Genomic DNA, 25,439 nt, shown 5'->3' with positions numbered 1-25,439 from the left:
AAGAAACTGTCAAAGAAATAAAGCCACGTGAAAATTTTAACACACTTTATGGGAATAAAAGCAGTTACATGAATGATTAGAAATAAGTAAGTTTAATACCCTAAAAAGATCCCCAAGCACAATGAATTAATGAAGTAGTTATCTTACAGGTCATTCTAACCTTCAATCTAAAAAATAAATGAGAAATTTTATAACTACTTCAAATGATGGAGTATTTAGTATTTTCTTCTCTCCAAAATGTTCTCAAAATATTAATGACTTACCAGGAAATGTAATGAGGAAGAAAAATTCACAGTTTCACCCAAGCATGTGATAACATGTAAATAACTTAAAGAAGCACAGCAGTTTTGGAGGGGGTAGGGGAGTTATAAAACCATACATACTACATTATCTTCTAAGATACAGTTGTCCCTCGCATCTCTGGAATCCCCCATGGATACCAAAATCCAAGGATGTTCAAATCCCTTATATGAAACGGTATAGTACGGTCAGCCCTCCATATCCACTGATGTAGAACCCGCGGATATGGAGGGCTAAATGTATGTGTTTTCTCTTCTTCTCTCAATGAACCTTAATCTGAACCTTTTAGAATATGGTTTATACCACAAAAGCTTTTAGCAATAAGCATATTTTTACATCTTACACCCTCTTTCCCTTCAGATATTTATAAAGTGTGTCAAGTTACAAATCAATAACATTACTCCAGTACATCTTTTTATCTATAGTTTCATATCCTCTTCTCTCTTTCTTTAATCCTCACTCTCTATTATCTTTCACATTTCCCCCCTCAATTCTACGCTTTTCAATAATGACCTTGATATTTAATCAGGATATTACTTGCAATTAAGGCAGATATAGGTTAATATGGAGAAGTTCTGTTTGCTCTTAAAAGCCCTAGTAAACTGCAAACTCGGATCTGCATAATATCTTTGCTCCTCATTTATAATATTAGTCAACTTTCACCCCTAATATTCCTATCCTATAGAAGTCATTACAAAAATCTGAACATGCAAAGGAAAGCAATATATAAGAACTATGTGACATATAGACTACTCTGGTTAGATATTTATCAGCACATCTTTCTTGGTAAAACTATGCTAGATGTTACAGTGCTTTTTAAGTGAGTTTCACTTAACTCAGTAATTATGGCAAGAGAAAAATTCAAGGGAAAATCTAAGACAGTTTTATACCTATACTCAGATACACTACATAGTATTAAAGGTATTTCACAACTGGTAGATATTAAGTAACTAAAGGATCATTATTTAATATATTTAATTAAAAAATTTTAATTAGTAATTTACTTATGTTTGAAAAACTGCTAAGAGTGAACAAAGGAGGTTAAGAGATTCAGGCTGTTCCCCATCATCACCCACTCCCGAATGTTATTTAACACTCAAAGTATCTTGAAAGTTAAAAACACCAAAAACACATGCATCACTTACAAAGAAAGATGAAAATAACTATGCTCCAGAAAGAGAAAATATAATATGTTTTCATACATGTTTGAAGCTTAAAATTAAACAGATACTGCTTCTGGCAATATGGTAAAGTAGGTACCTTGAAGAGCACTCCTATCCAAACAACACTAGATGCTGGATAAATTACAACTAACAATTTTCATGCATTGCTGGGCTCGGTAAAAGCGAGGAGAATCTCCAAGGACCATAAATAAATAGATAAACATCAAACATCTAGAATGAGGAGAAACAGGAGCAGTGAGCAGTAAGAAAACCCATGGAAGGTGAAGTGGCTTGAGGGCAAATGCCTCAACCAGTTCTAAGATCAGGTAGGGAGCTGAACAGGAGAGCCCTACATTTAAGGCTTGAAATGCAGAGATTTGAAGATATCTGTACAACCATGTTCACAGTAGCATTATTCACAACCAAAAGGTGGAAGCAAATCAAATGTCCATCAATGGATGAATGGATAAACAAAATGTCCATATACATACAATGGAATATTCAGCCTTAAAAAGGAAGGAAATTATGCCACATATTAGAACATGTATGAATCTTGAAGACATTATGCTAAGTAAAATAAGCCAGTCACAAAAAGACAAATACTACATGATTCCACTTATATGGGGGTACCTACAGTAGACAAATTCAGAGACAGAAAGTAGCATGGTGAATGGCACAATAATAAATAAATATTTCGCGTTTGTCCCTGGTTCCTGACACACAGCTCCTAAAATTCTTGGAATCCCCTAAGTGATAAGAATGTCTTTTTTATGCTAATTAGATGACAAAAGGCCCATAGATAGCTAATCACCAGCAGCCAATGATTTAATCAAGCATGCCCACTAAATGAAATCTCCATAAAACTCCCCTTAACAATGGCATTCGGAGAGCTGGGTTGGTGAACACATAGAGGTGCTGGGAGGGCAGTGTACCTGGAAAGGGCATGGAAGCTCTGTGCCTCTTCCCCCATACCTTGCCCTATGCATCTCTCTCTTCCATTTGGCTGTTCCCAAGTTGTATTCTTTATAATAAACTGGAAATAGCAAGTAAAGTGCTTTCCTGAGTTCTGTAAGCCATTCTACCTAATTATTGAACTCAGGTAGGGATGGGTCATGGAAACCCTAGGCCTACTGTCTGGAGAGCTGGAGAACTGGTTGGCATGGGGGAAAAATCCCACATATTTGGTGTCAGAAGTGTTGTGAATAGAAACAGTTCAGAAACAGGTATAGAGTCTCAGTTTTACAAGATGAAGAGAGTTCTGGAGATTGGCTATACTACAATATGAACATACTTAATACTATAGAACTGCACATTTAAAAATGGTTAAGGGGCTTCCCTGGTGGCGCAGTGGTTAAGAATCCACCTGCCAATGCAGGGGACACAGGTTTGATCCCTGGTCCAGGAAGATTCCACATGCCACGGAACAACTAAGCCTGTGCACCACAACTACTGAGCCTGTGCTCTAAAGCCTGCAAGCCACAACTACTGAAGCCCACGTGCCACAACTACTGAAGCCCACGCACCTAGAACCCGTGGTCTGCAACAAGAGAAGCCATCGCAATGAGAAGCCCGCACACCACAACAAAGAGTAGCCCCCGCTAGCCGCAACTAGAGAAAGCCTGTGTGCAGCAATGAAGACCCAGTGCAGCCAAAAATAAATAAATCAATAAAATCTATTAAAAAAATAATAAAAATGGTTAAGACAGTAAATTTTGTTATGTGTATTTTACCATAATTAAAAATTATTTTTAAAAAAGGGAAGGATATTGACACATGCTATAACATGGGTGAATCTTGAAGACATTATGCTAAGTAAAATAAGCCAATCACAAAAGGACAAATATTGAAATGACTCCACTTATATAAAGTACCTAGTGAAGTTAAATTCATAGAAATAAAAAATTGAATGGTGGTTGTCAGGGACTGGGGGGAAGAGGGAATGATGAGTTATTATTTAATGAATATAGAGTTTCAGTTTGGGACGATGGAAAAGTTTGGGAATGGATGATGAAAATCCACTTACAACAGTGCGCAAGTATTTAATGCCATTGAACTATCCTTAAAAATGGTTAAAATGGTAAATTTTATGTTACATATATTTTACCACACCAAAAAAAGAGAAATGGAAGACAGACTGAAACCTAGTAAGTTTGGGAATTCCAGAAAGAGAGTTGGGAAAACAAAAAAGAAGCAATAATTGAAAATGGCTGAGAATTTTCAAGAACTGATGATGGATTTGAATCTACAGATACAAGACACACAATGAAACAAGTAGAATTTTATTCTAATAAAGTACATTGTAATGAAACTGTAATACACCAAAAATTAAGAGCGGTCAGAAAGAAAAGGCAGATTCCCTAAAAGAAATGACAATTAAACAAACAATACACTTTTCAATAATAATACGTGAGTCAGAAAAAGTAGAATTATATCGTCAAACGCTGAGAAATAAAACAAACTGCCAACTTAGAACTATGTATGGAGCAAAACTATCTTATTAGAATGAGAACAAAATAAAAATATTTCCAGGTAAACAAAAAAGAAGATTGTTCATCACCAAGAGACCTTCACCAAAGGAGCATCTAGAACATATAACATTTCAGGAAAAATGAAGAGGATTTCAGAATGTAGATTTGAAAAGAAGAGATGGAAAGGCAAAAAAAGGTCCAAATTTGTAGATAAATGAAGACAAACATTGTTCATATAAAATAATAATGTAGGTAGGTTTAAAAAAGAGACAGCATTAAAACAATAGTATCAATGAGGAGGGATGTGATGAAAGTCAAAATGCTCTACGGTCTCTGTAGATGTATAGGTTAATAGAACTAAATAGAGTTGAGAAATTTACCCATAGGTCAATGGTGACAAGGTAATTCAACAAGGAAAAAATTCATTGTGAAAATTCAAGAGTAACCACTAAGAACAACAACAACAACAATGTATAAATTCCTAATCAATAGAGAGGGAAAAAAGAAGGGGGAAAAAGTCAACCCCCTCAAAAGAAGTCAAAGAAAGAAGTTTAGAAAAAGACAAATAGAAATCATAAACAGGTTTATATACATAAATTATCACAATGAATGTAAATGACTCAACTTTTTAATTAATAGGCAAGAGATGGTCAGATCTTATTTAAAAAGGCACTCTAGCTAAACATCATTTTAAGAGGTATTTGTTTCCATAATTAAAAATTATTTCTATAGTTCTATAGAATCTATAGAACTTTAATATAAGTTCTATAGATTCAAAGCAATCCCAATTAAAGTCCCACTTAGTTTTTTTCTAGAAATTGACAAGCTGATTCCAAAGTTTTCATGGAAATGCAAAGAACCAATAAAAGCCAAAACAATTTTAAAAAAGAACAAAGTTGTAGGATTTCCACCAGATGGTTTCTTGTAGTCTTCCACTACAAGACATGGTGGTATTGGCATAAAGACAGAGGTATAGATTAATGAAACAGACTAGAGTCATGAAATTGACCCACACATCACTGGTGAAAAGGCAATTTAATGAGGGGAAAAAATAGCTTTTTCAACCAATAGCGCAAAACAATTTCTCAACATTGGCACTATTGGCGTTTTAGACCAGATAATTCTTTGTGTTGGGGGGGCCAACCTTTACATTGCAGGATATTTAACAACATTCTTGGCTCTACCCACTAGATGCCGAAGCACGCCTTCCTCAGTTATGAGAACCCAAAATATTTCTAGACATTAACATATGTCTGGTAGGAGGCAAAATCACTCTCAGTAGAGAATCACTATGCTTGAACAACGAGATATCCAGAGGAAAGGAAAATAAACTTTGACCCAAACCTCACATCTTGCACAAAAAAATAACTTGAAATTAACATACACACATTCACATAAAAGTTAAAACTATAAAACCTCTAGATCAGGGTTTCTCAACACAAGCACTACTGACATTTGAGGCTCCATAATTCTTTGCTGTGGGGGATATTATATACATTGTAGGATGTTTAACAGCATCCCTGGCCTTTAGTCACTAGATACGAGTAATTCTCTGCCAGTTGTGACAATCAAAAATATCTCCAGACACTGCTGAAGTCCCCTGCGTGGGGAGTGGGCACAGGGTAAAGGAGTAAAAGTGACCTCGGATAAGAACCACTTGGGGTTGGCAAATATTTCTATGCTAGAACACATACAAGCACCAACCATAAAACACTTGCAAAAATTAGACTTCATTAAAATTAAAATTCTGTTTTTTGAGAGACTATTAAAAAAATTAAAAAGCATGTCACAAACTGGGAGAAAACTATATATATATATATATATATATATATATATATATAAAACAGGCTTGTATTCAGAATATATAAGGAACTGTCAAAAATCAATAAAAATAAAAACCAACAAAATTAGCAAAAGATGTTAACAGACATTTCACAAAAGCCAATAAAAACACAAAAAAGATGTTCAAACATCACTGCTCTTTGGGGATATGCAAACTAAAGCCATAATGAGACACTACTACACACCATAGGTTGGCTAAAATTAAAAAAGATTAACAATGTTAAGTGTTAGCTAAAGTGCAGAACAACTGGAACTCTTATACATTCACTGCTGGCGAAGAGTATAAAATGGTACATCCACTAGGGAAAACAGCTTGGCAGTTTCTAATAAAATTTAACTTTGTACACTTGCCAGATGATCTATAAATACTATACCTAGTTATATACCCAAGAAAATGCAAATATATGTCCCCCAAAAATCTTGTACAAGAATGTTCTTAATAGCTTTATTCAAAATTGCCCCAAACTGGGAATAACACAACTGCCCATCAACAGTTGAATTGGTAAACCAATTTTGATATAACCATACAATAAAACAAAAAGGAATAAAAAGGAATACATTATGGATACTTGCGTCAATGTGGATGAATCTCAAAAATGCTGACTAAAAGAAGTCAGACACAAAAGAGTACACTGTGTGTGATTCAATTTTTATAAAACTCCAGAAAAGGCAAATCTAATCTATGGTGACAGAAAGCAAATCAGTGGTTTCCTAGGGCCATGGATGGAAAGAGGCACAGAGATCTTTTTAGTGTGATAGAAATACTCCATATCGGGACTTCCCTGGTGGCACAGTGGTTAAGAATCCACCTGCCAATGCAGGGGACATGCGTTTGATCCCCGGTCTGGGAAGATCCCATGTGATGCGGAGGAACTAAGCCCGTGCGCCACAACTACTGAGCCTGTGCTTTAGAGCCCGCGAGCCACAACTACTGAGTCCGCGCACCACAACTACTGAAGCCCACGCGCCATAACTACTGAAGCCCGTGTGCTCTAGGGCCCGCGTGCTGCAACTAGTGAAGCCCATGTGCCAAGAGCCCGTGCTCCGCAACAAGAGAAGCCCCCGCTCGCTGCAACAAAGACCCAACACAGCCAAAAATAAATAAAATTTAAAAAAATAATAATAAAATAAAATATATTAAAAAAATAAAAAATTATAAAAAAAAGAAAAGAAAAAGAAATACTCCATATCATGGCTGGGGTCATGGTTACACAGGAAGACTCACTGACATGCACTTAAAATCGATGCTTATTGTATGTAAATTTTACCTCAGTAAAATTGATTTAAAGTTAAATGTGGATTAAAAAGGGAGAGTTTATGCCTAGAAGAGAACATAGGCAAAACATTCTCTGACATAAATTGTACCAATGTTTTCTTAGGTCAGTCTCCCAAGGCAATAGTAATAAAAACAAAAATAAACAAATGGGACCTAATCAAACCTACAAACTTTTGCACAGCAAAGGAAACCATGAACATAATGAAAAGACAACGTACGGAATGGGAGAAAATATTTGCAAACAATGTGACCAACAAGGGCCTAATTTCCAAAATATACAAACAGCTCATACAACTCAACAACAAAAAAACAAACAAGCCAATCCAAAAATGGGCAGAAGACCTAAATAAACATTTCTCCAAAGAAGAAATACAGATGGCCAATAGGCACATGAAAAGATGGTCAACAGTGCTAATTATAAGAGAAATGCAAAAAAAAAAAGCAAAAAAAAAAAAAAGAGAGAAATGCAAATCAAAACTACAATGAGGTACCACCCACATTGGTCAGAAAGGCCATCTTTAAAAAATCTGCAAACAACAAATGCTGGAGAGGGTGTGGAAAAAAGGGAACCCTCCTACACTGCTGGTGGAAATGTAAGTTGGTGCAGCCACTGTGGAAAACAGTAGGGAGAGACTTCCTTGGTGATCCAATGGGTAAGACTCTGAGCTCCCAATGTGTGGGGGGCCCCAGGTTCGATCCCTGGTCAGGGAACTAGATCCCACATGCATGCCACAGCTAAGAGTTCGCATGCTGCAACTAAGAGTCCGCATGCTGCAACTAAAAGATTCCACATGCTGCAATGAAGATCCCACATGCCACAACTAAGACCCAGTGTAGCCAAAATAAATAAATAAATATTAAAAAAAAAAAGAAAGAAAGAAAACAGTAGAGAGGTTTCTCAGAAAACTAAAAATAGAATTACCATATCAGCCAGCAATCCCACTTCTGGGCACATATCCAGACAAAACTATAATTCAAAAAGATACATGCATCCCTATATTCATAGCAGCACTATTCACAGTAGCCAAGACATGGAAACAACCTAAATGTCCACCAACAGATGAATGGATAAAGAAGATGTGGTACATATATACAATGGAATACTACTCAGCCATAAAAAAGAACAAAATAATGCCACTTGCAGCAACATGGATGCAACTAGAGATTATCATACTAAGTGAAGAAAGTCAGAAAGAGAAAGACAAATACCATACGATATCACTTATATGTGGAATCTAAAATATGACACAAATGAAGCAATCTATGAAACAGAAACAGAATCACAGACAGAGAGAACAGAGTGGTGGTTGCCAAGGGGGAGGAGGTTGGGGGAGGGATGGAGTGGGAGGTTGAGATTAGCAGCTGTAAGCTTTTATATATAGAATGGATAAATAAGAAGGTCCTACTGTATAGCACAGAGAACTATATTCAGTATCCTATTATAAACCATAATGGAAAAGAATATATTAAAAAAAGAATGTAAAAAATGTATAACTGAATCACTTTGCTGTACAGCAGTAATTAACACAACATTGTAAATCAACTATACTTAAAAAAGAGAGAGTTTATTTAGTACGTAATGGCTACATGTTCTAACAATATAAATGCAGTACTAAAAAAAGTAGGGGAGAATGGTGAGAACATATGAAAAGATTTTTTCAAACTATTTTCAGAAATTCTATTGATTGGTGGCATTGTATTATTATTCTGAGGCTGTTGTGAGTATAATGTGGGATAAAGCAAACGAGACACGTGGTCATTTTTTAAATGTTACTTTTTCTAGCTCCATCTCCTGAAACAGTCTCATAAACACTGATCAACTCCGGTGCAGTGAGCATCCCCAGTGCCCAGACTGTAGTCTTGAAATGCCATTTCGCACTGAAAGAAACAAAGGCTCTAGAAAATAGCTGTTTCCAGGGCTGGGATAGGAAATGTACAAAATAAGCCTCAAAGACTCCTAGAGTGACTCAAAAGGACTCAAAAGCCAGTATGAAGACCTCATCACTGGTCAAAGTTGGTATTATCTGAGTTTCAAAAAGGATAATTGTAGTGGACTAAAACCCATCAAATATGTTTAACTTCATGATTCAATAATAATATTTTTTTAAAAACAGTGATCACCATTGTAAAATAAGAAGGGACCAATTAATTTTTTCAAAACTGGTATATAAAGAATCTAGCACTTTTTCTGCTACATGAAATGGGAAGCCAAACAGTAGATGAGGAAAAACATATCTTAATAAAATTATTCCAACTAATGAATAAAAATAAATGATGCAATTAGAATCTTACAATTTTGCAAACCCCAGTGAATGAATAAATCTGGCATTAAGCATCAATAGCTACTAACATCACAAAAAACAACCAGACATTATGTGCCACCTGATTAAAGAATACACCACCATCTATATGTTCAAACCCTTTGGCAAGACTATAATTCTGATCAAGCTTCTGGATCCAGTTCACAATTTGTAAGAAATATAGAGGAAAAAAGAACATGTTGAGCATCATCATGAACATATAATTATCAAAATCTAGACTGTGGGAAACTCTAAAGGTCAAATGACCCAGGTTCTTGAAAAGATAAAGTTTAAGGAAAAAAAATATGGAGGGGAAACTTGTAGATTAAAAAAACTGTTTTATCAAATAAAAGAAAAAACTCCCAATGTATACAGTAGTCTCCCTTGTCCATGGGGGATATATTCCAAGACCCTCAGTGGATGTCTGAAATCGTGGATAAGACTGAATATCATTTCCTATTCATACATACCTACGATAAAGTTTAATTTAAAAATTAGGCACAGTAAGAGATTAGCAACAATAACTAATAATAAAATAAAAACAGAACAATTATAGCAATATTGTAATAAGTTATATGAATGTGGTAACTTTCTCTCTCTCTCTCAAAATATTTTACAAATTTAATGTCTTTTCAATCTTAACTAAGCACTTATCATGCGCTGCGGCTGTAACTTTTGCAGTTTGAGGTGTGACAGCAGAACATGAATTTCTTTTTCCTTTGTTATAATTTCATGGATAGAAGATTCGTTCTTACTGCAGATCTTAGTAACTGCAGCATATGATTTTTGTTCTTTCCTTACTAAGTTGAGAACTTTCGCATTTTCACTGAAAGGAAACACTTTGCGGCTTCTTTTTGGCATACCCAACTGCCAGCATCGCTACTATTGCACTTTGGAGCCATTATCAAGTAAAATAAGGGTGACTTGAACACAAGCACTGTGATACCTTGTAAGTCCATCTGATAACCAAGGTGGCTGCTAAGAGATTAATGGGTGGGATATACTAGACAAAAGGATAATTCACATTGTGGGTGGGGTGGAGTGGGATGGTGAGAGACTTCATCACACTACTCAAAATGGTGTGTGATGAAGTATTTCTGGAATTTCCATTTGTGGGTAACTGACACGGAGTAAAGCAAAACCAAGATTAAGGGGGGACTACTGTACAACCCATAAAACTTTTGTATTTAGGATATATACAAAACCTCCCACATATCAGTAACAAAAAGATGGAAAATCAAGTAGAATAAAGGGCAAAACTTGAACACTCAATTCACAGGAAATGACCAAGAAACATAGGAAAAGGTATACAGTCTTATAAATACAGCACCCTATCCTCTAGATTGGTTAAAACTAAAATGACTGTAAGTATCAATTGTTGAGGATATGGAGTAAAAACCTCTCAAACACTGCTGGGTACAATGTAAAGTGGCATAACCACTTTAGAAAGCGGTCTAACATTATCTATTGAAGTTGAAGATATGCATACTCTATAACCCAACAATTTCATTCCTAGTCATATACCCAGTAGATATGTGTGTACATGTGCAGTAAGAGACATGTATGAGAATTTTCATAGGGGCACTGCTTAGAATAGCTCAAAACTGGAAACAGCCCAGATTTTGATCAACAGAATAAACCAGTTTACTTATACATGTACAGAAATAAAAATGAATGAAATACAACTACACACATACATACATATGAATCTCACAAACATACTATTGAGTAAAGGAAGAATTCTGTTCACATAAAAGAGCAAAAGAATTCACATAAAATTCAAACCCAGGCAAAAGAAAACTTGAATTACCAAAAAAAAATTTTTTTTAAAGGCATGGAAATTATCAAACCAAACTTGGCACAGTGATTATTTCTTCAACAAGGGAAAATGTTATTATCTAGGAGGGATACACAGGGGCCTTCTAGGTTACTGGTAATGTTTTATTTCTTGACTTGGAAGAGAGTTACATAGGTGTTCACTATATAATTATTTGTTAAGCTGTACATATTTGTTCTAAATACTTTTTCATAGTATTTAAATATATTTCATAATATACATTTCATACATATTATGAAATATTATAATATTATACATATTAATGTATAATATTAATGTTAATATTATACATATTAATACATTTCATAATATAAAATTAAAATTTTAAAACAATAAAAAGATTTATTAATGTTAATATTATATATTATATATATTAATATATTATATTATATATTATGTTAATATTATATATATTAACATTAACATATTAATGTTAATATTATACATATTAATACATTTCATAATATAAAATTAAATTTTTAAAACAATAAAAAGATTAGAAAAATATCAGTGAGTCTTTGGGGTAAGATGTAAAGTGTAATAAGACAATGTGCTGCCAAGTCAACCTGGCTAAAAAGCAAGACCTAACGCTGATTGCTAGCTATCAAATAATGTACTCTGTTCATAAACAGTTTTATATTCACTTAACAAGTAATTATACTGAGCACTTACTGTGTGCCAGGCATTATTCCAGTGACTGGGAACACCCCAGCGCGCAAACAGTACTTACATACAGGTGTTAGGGAGAAAGACAATAAACAAAACATGGTAAAGGAAACGCTGAGGGTGATGCTACTTTTTATACGGTAATTAGGAGTATCCTCAGTGATAGCTGGCATCTGAACAGAGAGAGACTTAAAGGAATCAAGGAACTAATCCATGCAGGTATCTGGGGAACAGCTTGCCAGAAAGATGGGAACAGCCAAAGGCCTTAAGGCAGGACCGTGCTTGATGTATTCAAGAGACACAAAGAGCCCAGGAGGCTGGAATGGAGTAACTGAGAGGAACACGCAGGAGATGTAGCAGGCTTGGGGTGGTGGTGGTGAGGAGGCAGGATCATGTAGGGCACTGCAGAACTTTCTAAAGACTGTCTCTTCTTGAGTGAGATGAGAAGCCATATGAAACCAGCAAAATGAGGGGATGTGATTTATGTTTTAAAACCATCATTGTGGTCCTTTCACCAACACTATTAAAATAGGAACAGCTACAGTGCCTTTCACATATGGAGAAATATGACACTCTGTTTAAGTATATCATACATAGGTTCAGAGAAAAATGAAATTCTGCCTTTGATTTAGAAGATTCATTCTTCTGGTTCATATTAACAACAAAATTTCACCTTAAGAAAGTGTTTGTTTTAAAGTAGAACTAATACCCTCTGCTGTCCTCCAATTTATAATGAGCAGTTTTTTAAAAAGTTGTGCTAAAATACCCTTAAAACCTACTATCTTAACCATTTTTAAGTGTAGGGTTCAATACTACTAAGTATATCACATTGTTTTGTACAGTGAGTAGTTTTATTTATTTATTTCAAATTTATCAATTTTATCATGTATGGTTTATTTTTTTAATTTTTAAAATATATTTATTTATTTATTTATTTATTTTTGGCTGTGTTGGGTCTTCGTTGCTGTGCGCGGGCTTTCTCTAGTTGCCGTGAGCGGGGGCTACTCTTTGTTGCGGTGTGAGGGCTTCTCATTGAGCTGGCTTCTCTTGTTGTGGAGCACGGGCTCTAGGCGCGCAGGCTTCAGTAGTTGTGGCCTGCGGGCCCTAGAGCTCACGCTCAGTAGTTGTGGTGCACGGGCTTAGTTGCTCCACGGCATGTGGGATCTTCCCGGGCCAGGGCTCGAACCTGTGTCCCTTGCATTGGCAGGCAGATTCTTAACCACTGTGCCACCAGGGAAGCCCTGACTAGTTTTAAAGGCTTAAAAAAAAATTTAGACTGGTGTTGGTGTTTCTAGATGGATTCTACTACAACTCTACTATTAAGTTACTATTCAAGTAGTGTACTCTAAATTTTTCCTACGCCTACTACATGATGGGAGGATTTACATGCTTTGTTAATAAATGTGCATGAAACAGATAGTTAGTGGGAAGCAGCAGCATAGCACAGGGAGATAAGCTCCGTGCTTTGCGACAGCCTAGAGGGGTGGGATAGGGAGGGTGGGAGGGAGACTCAAGAGAGAGGGGATATGGGGATATATGTATGCATATGGCTGATTCAGTGCGTTGTGCAACAGAAACACAGTATTGTGAAGCAATTATACTCCAATAAAGATGTATTAAAAAAATAAATGATAATTGCCCTCAAAAAAAATTAAAAAATAAACCTGCATGAATAATTTAAGTATCAAAAAATTATTTAATGAAATTTATCATCCGGTGGCTGGTTACCATGAAAATAGTGAATATAAATTTATATGACTAGGTTCTAAAGGACCATACAGATTTTTAAGGACCAAGATAGCTCCTTAAACCCCATTCTCTCGCAAGGGAAATCAGTGCATCAGATCAAACCATCCATATGAGTCAAATATAACTCAAATACAGTAGTTAGATCATTAAAAGAAAAAAACATGAATATACTATAGTATCTGATTTTGAGGTGTCAGTATTTCTATTATTTAAATACATGATGGATAAAAGACCTACATACAATTTGGTCTCTAATTTGACAATATTGACGTGTGTTTTTGGAAAATCATCACACATTTTAAAATGCTGCTATTGCGTATTATTTGGCAGTTTAAGTAAATGTGATTTTTTTTTTTTACCTCTGTGAAGAGACGAGCGTTATCAGAAAGCATATTATAATCCTGTGCACATTTCTTTGCAGAATTCTGCAAAAATTTTAGGAATTCTGTAACTTCTTCATTCACGTGCTTTTTCATATCCTGATTTTGAAAAAAAATAGACATATCTTAGAATAAGAAGCTTGGTTAAAAACAATCACTTCTCAATCGCTGCACTAATAATTTGGACTTAAAGTATCATGTCCAAAGCAGAAATCACAAAAAAGTTCACTCCACAAAAAGAGAAAAGCTAATGACTAATGCTACAATATATGATTAGGAATTAATAAGCTCATTTTATAAAATGCTCTTAACATAAAAAGGACAAACACCCAAATGGAAAAATAAGCAAACATACATATATGCAAGTTACAAAAGAAGAATTACAAATGGCTTATAAACACATGGAAAATGCTTATTTTCATTAGTAACCACTGTAAGTTAATATAAAACAAGAGATTGCCATTTTTTCCATATCAAATTAGAGGCAAAAAAAGTAATGTTCATTATTAGTGAAGATATTTTGAAAAAAACCTTCATACAGTAGTGGTACATACAAATTGGTTTAAACTTTTTTTCAGAACAATTTACTCCTGTGTAACTGCAGATCAAAGCCTTAAAAACATGTATAGTTTTTGATCTGGTAATTATATTTTTAAGAATTTATCTTAAGGAAACAATCATAGATATGAACAAAGAGTTTGCAACAATGATATTCAGCACAGCATCACTTACCTAATCGGGAATTTGGAAACTACTTAATTAAAGTAATAATTAACAAAAATTTTAAAGTGGTTCAAGGAGCAAGGTAAAGTTCTACTGCTAGTACTTAATATGAACTGGGGTGAAATATACTCAGAACTAGAGCAAAATGCCTCAACTATAACAGAAACAACAGAATTAAAGCACCAATGTTCTGTCAATTAAACTCCTTATCGTTTCCATTTTTATTAATGTGATTGCACCTAAAAACATAAAAGCAAATTTCAAATATTTCCTAACTTTTAAATATTTTTTAACTGACGCTGAAGAACAGAATACATACCAAGTACTGCAAGTAGTCATTTTTATTTATTCCAACAGCTTTGGAACTCGCAGGGATTTTTGCATATTTAACCAACAAATCCACATAATTCCTCTGTTCTCTCTGTGAGAAACGAGAGAAACGAGGATACGGAACTCTTGGTTTTGGAAGAAGAACCATTCCAACTGTGGTTTTCACTTTTTCCTTTGCTTGAGTTGCTGAACTAACTGCCGGCTCAGTATCTACAGAACTTGCTGAGGCATTCAGATTTTCTCCTATACGTCTGGGAAAAAAAAATACAATTTACAAATACGTGCTTTTCACATGAAGATTACTATCATGAAACTTCATGATTCTCAATCACCAGGGAGAATATAGAGTGATTAACAGAGTAAATTCTGGATTATTATCTAACTCTGCCACCTGCATTTTGATGTTTAGCCATTTAGTATAAATTAAGTATCATGTAGGATAGGATCACATTACAAGTTTACCTTCAATTACCTGATGGAGAGGAAGAGGCAAAATCCTTAGACAAGTTATTCAATTTGGAAGCTTCCTCCCTTTAGTGAAGAGGGGTAAATCACTCTTGCCAGTTATATATGCAGGTATTTTGTGTTTACATTTTATTACAATTCAAGTTGTTTTTTAATACCTAAATTCTTCAATAAGATATATCAGTTAATGCGGTGAACAAAAGCCACTAAGAGCAGGATATGATGGGGTCACAAACTTGAAGTTCACAAATTCATTGAGATTCTAAATTTTCTGGTTTCCTCTGCTTTAATTATCTCAAGAATTAAAAAGAAAATCCCAACACTCTGTGATATTTTTTATGGAAATAACAGTGGTTTGAGAAAAGTTGTATAATCCTCTATCACTCATGCACATGGCTGAGTCTATGGAAATGTCTTTATGTTTTGTATAGATATAAAAGAGAAATCTTGGCACACCTATAATGAAATACACTACAGGAAAAAGTGGTGAGTAGCTAGAGAACCTGTTACCCTATCTGTTTATGAAATGCTACCCCCAATTTAAAAAAAAAAATCACCTTACTACCCCAATTAAGGTATATGAAGACAAATTTCTTATCTTGTACATAATCTGTCTCTATTGCTGCTATTCAGTGTTATAATCTACATTTTTCATAAGAAAGTCTTAAAGTACACACACACACACACACACACACACACACGAAACTACATTTCCTTAGCCTCTACAACTTTAATTTCCACCACAGTAATGATTTGGCTCCAAACTAAACGACAATAACCAAAAAGGAAGGGAAACTAATGAAAGGATAAATGTCTGTTGATTCATTCTTCATTCCTCGATTCATTAATATTTTGAGTGACTACCATGTGCCAGCCCTATGCTGGGTACTGGACATACGACCAACACTGAGCACAATACAGTCTCTACTCTCTAGGACCTTACAATCAAGTGGATCAGACAAACGAATGGGGAAGAAAGAGAAGTAAATATGTACACCAATACAGTATGACTATGGTGATCTGAGGTTTCCAAACTGAACATATTGAATAGGTGACTGAGAAAAATCCTAAGGACATAGAAATCAGGGATGAAGAGGAAGAAATGGGAGGGGAAAGAAATATCCAGAGCAGTGGTTCTCAATCATAACAGTATTAATTCCCTCAAGGCAGTCTGGAAGCCTGTGGGTGCATCTAGGTTGTCCAAAATAGAATTAAAGGCATTTAGGGCTTCCCTGGTGGCGCAGTGGTTAAGAATCTGCCTGCCAATCCAGGAGACATGGGTTCGAGCCCTGGTCCGGGAAGATCCCACATGCTGTGGAGCAACTAAGCCCATGCGCCACAACTACTGAGCCTGCGCTCTAGAGCCCGAGAGCCACAGCTACTGAGCCCTCGTGCCACAACTACTAAAGCCCACACGCCTAGAGCCCGTGCTCCGCAACAAGAGAAACCACCGCGATGAGAAGCCCGCACGCCGCAACGAAATGTAGCCCTCACTCACCGCAACTAGAGAAAAGCCTGCACACAGCAACGAAGACCCAATGCAGCCAAAAATAATAAATAAATATATTTATTAAAAAAAAAAAATTAAAGGCATTTAGAGGTGAGGAACACTAGATTTCTGTAATGTATCATAGTGTCCTGCACAACTTTCAAAGGTCATTTCAAGCTTTCTCTTATCATATACACATAAGTGTGGTCTGTTATTACTTTTCCTAACAACACATTTTACTCTTTTATTTCTATGATTTTTTTTATGGTATAGTTTATCTTACTTCTCTTAAATCCAATCTTAGTCATGTTAGCTGGTGCATCCGACTACTTCATTGTATCTTCTAGTGCAGTAGTATCTATTACAATGCATAATATAAATTATTTTCCTTTTATTTCACATTTATATATCTAGAGCATTATTTTAAAATATTATGTCTATGGCTACTAATATCTATGAATTTTAATTCATAGTAAACAAGGTTTCTTACTTCTTATAAACATTTGTTATGCAAAGTAGGAGAGTTTCAGCCTGATAAGTTTGAGAATTACCAATCTAGATCCGTGTCTGGACAAAGGGTGAGTTAAGCCCCATCCAAAACTACCATTAATCTGTTTTAGATCAACGTTAAAATATTAGAATAAATATGGTAAAAATTCCAAAATTCTTAAAAAAAAAGACTTAGAGTCCTCAAATAAGGCAAAATATTCAAGATTACTCTTTTAGAGCTAAACTCTGGATGGAAAACTAATCAAGAGAGCAGGTTAGTAAATGGAAAAAGAATTTTGGAAATTAAAATAAGGATGCTTAGATTGGCTCTGAAAATAATACAGGTGAAAGAAGACATACTTAGCTACTAAAGTTTCTCCAATAACTGCATAAAAATAAGCATATTTTAGGTTAACAAAATGAATATTAACTGCTGATCTTGGGAGAAATGTATTACAGCAAATTGATTTTTCAGTAGAAAATGTCTTGAGAGCTATTCAAACCTAACAGTATTGTGTCCGCAATTCTTAACAATACTGCTTCACAGCTGTCTCTCTGAATATGAGAACATGTCTGTCGTTGTGACACAAACTGGCAAATTTAATTAAGCTGCTGTAGCAACAAGATGCTGACTCAGATATGCCAGAGTAGGAATGTCAAGAAATTCTAGCAGTTTAAATTGGCTACATTCAGCAAAGAATGAAACGGGAGCACATCAAGATCATTTCTGTGTGCAGCGCTGTCAAAATCTTCATCAGGGTGCAAGCCAAAAGCATCTGACGGGGTTTTTCTATCCACATTTACAGCATTATATTTTATTTAAGTTGATGGTTTGAAGTTTCCTCCCTTCATTTTGTCAACTACCCACTCTCCTTTTTTACTTTAAGTAAAAAAAAAGGCAGAATTCAAAAGTTTTCATTTCCTATGCTTTAAGTCTCCTGGTTTGGGTAGCTTCTTTAAGTAGCATTTGGAAATGGTACTTCTAGCCTCCATCTAAAGTCTACCTGTACCTCCTGAATTTGATTTACTTATATACATTAAACATGTTAAAATTTCTTTTTTCTTTTTTGTGTATTTGAAGCTTCTTTCCCCTTTGTTGGCTTAAAACTCAGTTATAAATATCTATAACCAGAAACTAATTTTTTTTTTTTTTTTAAATTTTGGCTGCATTGGGTCTTCGTTGCTGCGCGCAGGCTTTCTCTAGTTGCAGCGAGCGGGGGCCACTCTTTGCTGCAGTGTGCAGGCTTCTCATTGCGGTGTCTTCTCTTCGTTGCAGAGCACGGGCTCTAGGCACATGGGTTTCAGTAGTTGTGGCATGCGGGCTCAGCAGTTGTGGCTCGTGGGCTCTAGAGCACAGGCCCAGTAGTTGTGGCGCACAGGCTTAGTTGCTCTGCGGCATGTGGGATCTTCCTGGACCGGGGTTCGAACCCGTCCCCTGCATTGGCAGGTGGATTCCCAACCACTGCGCCACCAGCGAAGTCCCCAGAAACTAATTTTTAAAAAGGCAAATATTTACCTTTTAGTGGAGGGAAAAGGGTTGAATAAAAACCTCATATTGTTGAAAGTAGCATAATTAGAGGTATCAATATTTTCCCAAATATGTTATTTATAGAACACAAAATACAAAATTAGGGCTAATAAATTTACATTCTTCTGAGTCTTTTTTTGCTTTTTTCTTCCTAGTTTTTTCATCAAGAAAACTGTGGTAATTTAATATAGTCTGAAAATCCATTCTTACTGTAATAAAACTAAAGGTTAGCAAAAAAGACTAGAAAGACACGAAATCAATGACTTGTGTCTTTATTTCTTCTATGCTAAAAGGTGTATTATACTAACAAATTATTTTGTGCTATATAGAAATCTAAAGAAAAACAAGTGATATTCTAAGAAAAAAAGATTTTAGGTGTTAAGTGTACTCATCTTCCAGTAAGGCGTCCTCTCCCTTACAAATTTCAGACTATAACCCACGCTTGGGATATGCTGAATAGAACCGGATTTGAAAAGAACCATAAAATAATTAAGAAGCAGTAGCAGGGGACTTCCCTGGTGGGGCAGTAGTTGAGAATCTGCCTGCCAATGCAGGGGACATGGGTTCAATCCCTGGTCCGGGAAGATTCCACATGCCGTGGAGCAACTAAGCCCGTGCGCCACAACTACTGAGCCTGTGCTCTAGAGCCCGAGAGCCACAACTACTGAAGCCCATGTGCTGCAACTACTGAAGCCCGCGCACCTAGAGCCCGTGCTCCACAACAAGAGAAGCCACCGCAATGAGAAGCCCACACACCGCAACAAAGAGTAGCCCCCACCCGCCACAACTAAGAGAAAGCTCACGCGCAGCAACGAAGACCCAATGCAGCCAAAAAAAAAAAAAGATGCTCATTGTTTTTAACAGTAAAGGAATGGAAACAACCTAAATGAGTATCAGTGGTAGCAATTAATTGATTCCACTAAGAAATACCACTGTCACCAGAAAACTAGGAGGAAAATTAGAGTGAGATATATCCATAGTCAAGAGCTCATTGATGATTTTAAGAGGAGCAGTTTTAGTAGCCTAGTGAGGGCAGAAGGCAGATTACAGTGGAATGTTCAGTGAAAGCAAGTGCAATGGGATATGCAATAAAGGGAAGGGGTTTCTTTTTTCCATCCTGTTTTTTAAATCGATTCTCCAAATCTGTCTTTTGGCTGGAGAGTTTAATCCATTTAAAGTAATTATTGGGAGGGAGGGACTCAGCGATGTTATTTTGTTAATTGTTTTTGGTACGTCTTACAGATTTTTTGTCCCTCATTTCCTCCCAGCAAGCATATACAAGTATTTAAAGAAGTCTAAGTACAAATGAGAGAAGAGCTAAGAAAGTAACTAGGAGGGGATGTGGAATCCAGGGATTGAGATGGGACAAACTTGAGCATGTTTAAATATTGGTCAAGAGAGAACAAAGAGGGACTTTCCTGGCAGTCCAGTGGTTAGGACTCTGCGCTTCCACTGCAGGGGACATGGGTTCGATCCCTGGTATGGGAACTAAGACCCCACAAGCTGAGCGGTATGGCTTTAAAAAAAAAAAAAAAAAGAGAGACAGGCGTTAAGAGGGGATGCTAATTGACAGAAAGGGTACTGAAAAGGCAGGAAAAGATGGGGTCCCATTCCATGCAGAGGCTAGAAGTATGAATCCTCCATTGCAAAACGAGTGGAGAAAGGATAAAAGTTTAAAATTGAGCTCCCCTAGGGGAGCTCCCCAATTCCTCATTTGGCATATTTTCACTCCTTTCTAGTAAATTTGATTAGTTTTAAGATTCATCCACAATAGAGTTGAAACAGCTAATCACAAAGGAAAGAAGAGCTGTTACAGGCAAGTAAGCAGTGAGAAGGGAAAATCATCACTTAACAGGCATTTTCATACCAGAAAAAAACTCTATGGCACTTTGGTGGTATCTATTAAAATATAAAATGTTTATAGAATCTGCCCAAACAATTCAATTTCTATGAATTTATCTTACAGAAATAATTACAAGAACTTTATAAATGTTACTGTTTAAAATCCCAAAGAGGAACACAAACATTTTGCAACATAAAACTAGCTAAAAGAATTAAAAGTATCTCTGTATAGTAAAATAATATGCAACCATTAAGAAGACTGAGTTAATGTAGGGGCACAAAATACCCCAACTATTATTTTAAATGAAAAAAGCAAATTGCAAAACAGTTTTATAGTGTTTACAGCATTTTACAGTATTTATGGTGTGATCCCCCCACCCTTCTTTTGGCCACGCCACACAGCTTGCGGGATCTTAGTTCCCTGACCAGGGATTGAACCCGGGCCCTCAGCAGTGAAAGCATGGAGTCCTAACCACAGGTCTGCTAGGGAAGTCCCCCCATTTTTGTTTTAATATGTATCTGTTCATGTGTGGAGAGAAAGGTCTGAAAAGATATATATGCACACCGAAGAGTGGTCGCTTTTTGGTACTGAGTTCTTCTATTTTTTTAATTTCTACATTTCTATAATTTGAATTTATCATGGTGGATATAGATAGATACAAAACTTCAACTATCAGGAAAATAACAATCAAATATGGAAATAAATAACCAAATAAATAAACATATTACCTGCTAGATAAAATACATAGTTCTTTTAAACTTGGAGCCATGGAATGATCTTTATAATTATCTCGAGAGAAAAATGTCTTAAGGCCATTTTTGGGGGAAACATCCCTGTAAAACAAAGTAATTTACTTGAATTTGACAATTCAAAATTTCATGCTAGATTAACAAGCATAATGGTACAACTGTAATTTAAAACTACATGTCCCCTAAATCCCCTTTCCCAGAAAATCACCTCTTAATAATTTTAATTTCATGTGTGAGTTTAGATGTTTTACTTCTTGGATAGTTTTTAGCCTAGGCCCATTCTGAAATTCTCTAATTCCAACAATCAGCCTTGCTTTTTCGTTTAGCACCCAACTAAATGTCAGAGATACTTGAGAGTTAAAGATAGAACAGACTGAAGTATCATAAAGGGTCTGTCAGGGGCAAGGCTCACCTCAGGCTCTGTGGCATAACATTAAGATGTTTGATTGCTGAAAGAAAATGCTTCTTAACCTATTTTTGTCTCATTCACTATTGTGCTCAGCCAAAAAACACTACAAAGACTGATTATCCAACTTTTTTTGTTAACTTGGCAAATGTGATAAATGGTTTGCCTCTACTAAAACTACTTGCAAGGTCATATATGATTTTCTATATTGTAATTAATTTACAGACTAACATACCATAGTCAATGCTTTCTGTATAGTAAGCATCCAATAAATGCTGGTTGAACGAAAGAATTTAAAAATTAAACACACTGAGAACGATTAATCTAGGGAGAACAAAAATTAGAAGGATTCTGTAGAAAAGGACCATTCCAAGGGCTGTAATACTGTGCAAAGGCTCTAAACCACGTTTGGTTTCACAATGTCAATGGTATAGAAGAGCATCTGTGCTGCATTTGAACACATTTTTTATGGCAAGGAGCATAAATGTTCATACCTCTTAAAACTTACAACAGAAAAATCTGGCAAATGGCACCTTGTGGCTGGCCCATTACTAAAATAGGAAATTCTCGCATATTTGCTCCATACTCATTGCTTACTGTTTTAAAGGTGTTTATCTAAAAACAATAATTAAGGTATAAATGATAAAACTAAAAAGTCTTATTTGCTATGCACTGGTGTAGTTTCTTAGTACTTGCTATTGTGCTGTATCTGTGACATCTCATTAAATTCTAAAGTTTCTGCATAACATACAAAAACAAAGTCATGGGCCTCAGGAATTGTGAGCTCCTTGGAGGAAACAGTTTGCAATAAACAAATACTTATTGAAAACATATTGATTGTATTTATTTGATAAATTTGACATGTTACACTTTGTAAATTTAAGGTGTACAGCATGTTACTTTGATAACATTTCTATATTGTAATATGATTGCCAATGAATCAATATTTATCACATTACATCATTATAGACAATATCATCGTCTATATGCATTATACTAGAGGACGTAGTGATTGAATCTTCTCTGAGTCAGGTACTATTTTAGTCATCTTTGTAATCTCTTGTAACTTTTGTATTCTCCTCCACTAGCAAACTCCTTCACTAGTAAAGAGTAGATGCTCACTAAATGTGTGTTAAATTTATCTAAAGCAGCACACACATTAGTTAGATTTCTACATAGCCACCATATTACTTAATAGAGTCCTCTATTTGTAAAGTTCTCATACACTTCTAAATAGTCTATGCATTTACATTATCACTTGATATAGATTCCAATATAACAAAAAGAAGCTTGCCTATTCTTAAAAAAAGGTTCTTGAACGCAGGAAAGTTCCAGCATCTCTCCTTCACTAAGACCAACAATAAATACATGATAGAGTTATACCTAGAAGCGATCTAAGTGCTGAATTGTTACCACTTTAGGAGAGGAAGTGCAGTCAAAGATAACTGAAAAGTGCCAAGCAGGTGTAGATAAGAACGGGGTAGATGAGAATGGGGTAAACTCTAAGCCACTGTACCTATCTTCTTTCTGTTTCCTCCAAATCTCTCCAGGCCAGACACCCTCCTTTCCTAATGCAGCCACCAGACCCACTTCAATCCTCTTTAGGGGATTACAAACAGATGTAACTCACCAGTTCAGCCTTGGTTCACCCATGGCCATCATGGAGCTCATATTCCTAGATTTCTGCTTCACTCTAGTTCACAATTCTGCTGCCTGGCAGTGTAGGCTCCTGAGGAGGCAGGATGTCTCTAGAATTTGCACTCAACTGAGGAAAAACCAAAGGTCAAGAACAAAAGCAGGTGATTGGCTGGACCAGATATTGTTAACTCAGATGAGGCAAGAACCTGTTCCTAACACCCACCCTCAATCGACACAGACACCTAAAATAGAAAAGAGCAGACAGATGAATATTCCCAAGGTCTTTGGGGCAGAACAGCGAAGCTAACACAGGATCAGTCCCTCTCCGTTTAACTTATTCCAGGAACGTCACGAAAGAAGACCGAAACAGAATGGTGTTCTCATTGCTCACATGCAAGATCCCGGCATGGGCTGTATGTCTTGACTCAGTCCCCTGCCCCGACTCCCTTATTGTCAAAATAAATCTTGCTTCCATTTTCCCAACCATACATTATCATGGGGCAGATTCTGGCAAGCAACGAAGGACAAAAGCTATCTGGATATCAAGAATCTTTCAAAGAGAACCTCACTTTTGAGGAGACTGACGGCCAGATAACTTAAGTGACATTTCACGGGATCACTGAGAGGAATCACCAGCACTAGAAATCTGGCTTGCATCTGGCTTGAACGTCAACACTGCATGTTCAGTGCTTCTCCTGCCACCCCGCGCTGACTGATAAAGAGTTTGTGAGCAACGGACAGTCAAACGTAGGAGTCGATCTCTCGGTAGCGGACGGGTCTCACCTGCTCCCACTTAATCCACCTCCCACGCTTCTGCCCGGTGAGGGGCTGGGGCGGGAGAGCCGATGAAGGCACAAGGAAGGCTGAGGGAAAGGGAACCAAAGGAAAAACAAGGTTCTAGAAATGCAGTAAATCGGTGAGCAAAGCCGGGGGAGGGGACCGCGCCAGCACCAGGTGCGGAGGGTCCTGGCCCGGCCTAGGGGCCGCCATGTTCCCCCCTCCCGCCCCTCACAAGCGCGCCCTCCCCGCCGAGTCTCCGCAACAAAGCAGCCTTTGCCGCCCAGCTCGTGGTCCGCGGCGCCTCCGCCCCGGACCGCGACCTGGACCCTCGCGAAACACACACACTCCCATCCAACCCACTCCGCTCTGTCGCGCGCCTCCGGAAGGCCTTATTTAAAGGACGTGGCCGCGTCGCCTCGGCCTTGCGTGCTGACGTCATCAGCGACGCAGCGGGCGGGGCCCGCGCGACTCGAGAGGGCTGGCCCGCGCGACTCGAGAGGGCCGTCCCCCGCCTCCCCCTCCGCCCCCCGCCCCCTTCCCGCCTCCTCGCCCCCTTCCCGCCTCCTCGCTGCCCCCGGACTCCTGGTAGTTTCCGCTGGGAACTGTGAGACAGGGGTTGCTGGAGTTCACCTTGGGGGCTGGGGGGCTATGTATTGTCCTAGAGAGTCCTCGACCTTGAGGAGATCATAAACTGGAAGGAGGACAGGTGACAAGTACAGTACTGGAAAGACCCAGAGTTGGTTGTGACCTTACTTAAGTGTCGTAACTGACTCATCAATAAAATGGAGATATCATAAGCACGTACTTAGTAGGGTTTTTTGAAAGGATTAAATGAAATGAGGGATGAAGCTGTGCTCAGCACAGTTACCTGGCACGCAGTAGCATCATCGCCACTCCATTCTCCTCCCATTTTAGATGTCATTTTCTACCAGTGGTCACTCTGGCTCTTACACTCACTAAGTGTAAGATTTTCACTCGCTCAGGAAAGATTTATTGAGCACTTATAATTTGTGCTTGG

The 25,439-nt window shown here is 36.9% G+C and overlaps 1 protein-coding gene across 5 annotated transcripts in view; it reads right to left on the bottom strand.

The window, feature by feature from the left end:
• Window positions 1-24,765, bottom strand: part of ICE2 (interactor of little elongation complex ELL subunit 2) — a 66,567-nt gene extending 41,802 nt beyond the window's left edge. For 2 of the 5 annotated variants that reach the window (XM_061182054.1, XM_061182050.1), the window contains exons 1-5: window positions 24,425-24,765; window positions 23,634-23,768; window positions 21,577-21,681; window positions 15,024-15,285; window positions 13,961-14,080 (exon numbers count right to left, since the gene is read on the bottom strand). In XM_061182054.1, coding sequence (XP_061038037.1) covers window positions 13,961-14,080; window positions 15,024-15,285; window positions 21,577-21,681; window positions 23,634-23,674 — 528 coding nt within the window. In that variant the 5' untranslated portion in view covers window positions 23,675-23,768; window positions 24,425-24,765. Of the gene's footprint in view, window positions 1-13,960; window positions 14,081-15,023; window positions 15,286-21,576; window positions 21,682-23,633; window positions 23,769-24,032; window positions 24,146-24,210 lie in introns of those variants that run through there. The other 3 variants (XM_061182051.1, XM_061182052.1, XM_061182053.1) reach the window with 3 other exon arrangements.
• Between the last annotated feature and the right edge of the window lie 674 nt (window positions 24,766-25,439).

This window comes from Eubalaena glacialis, chromosome 2 (genome assembly GCF_028564815.1).
Source record: "Eubalaena glacialis isolate mEubGla1 chromosome 2, mEubGla1.1.hap2.+ XY, whole genome shotgun sequence".
NCBI classification, from domain to species: domain Eukaryota; kingdom Metazoa; phylum Chordata; class Mammalia; order Artiodactyla; family Balaenidae; genus Eubalaena; species Eubalaena glacialis.
This window is presented reverse-complemented; position numbering and strand designations above follow the sequence as displayed.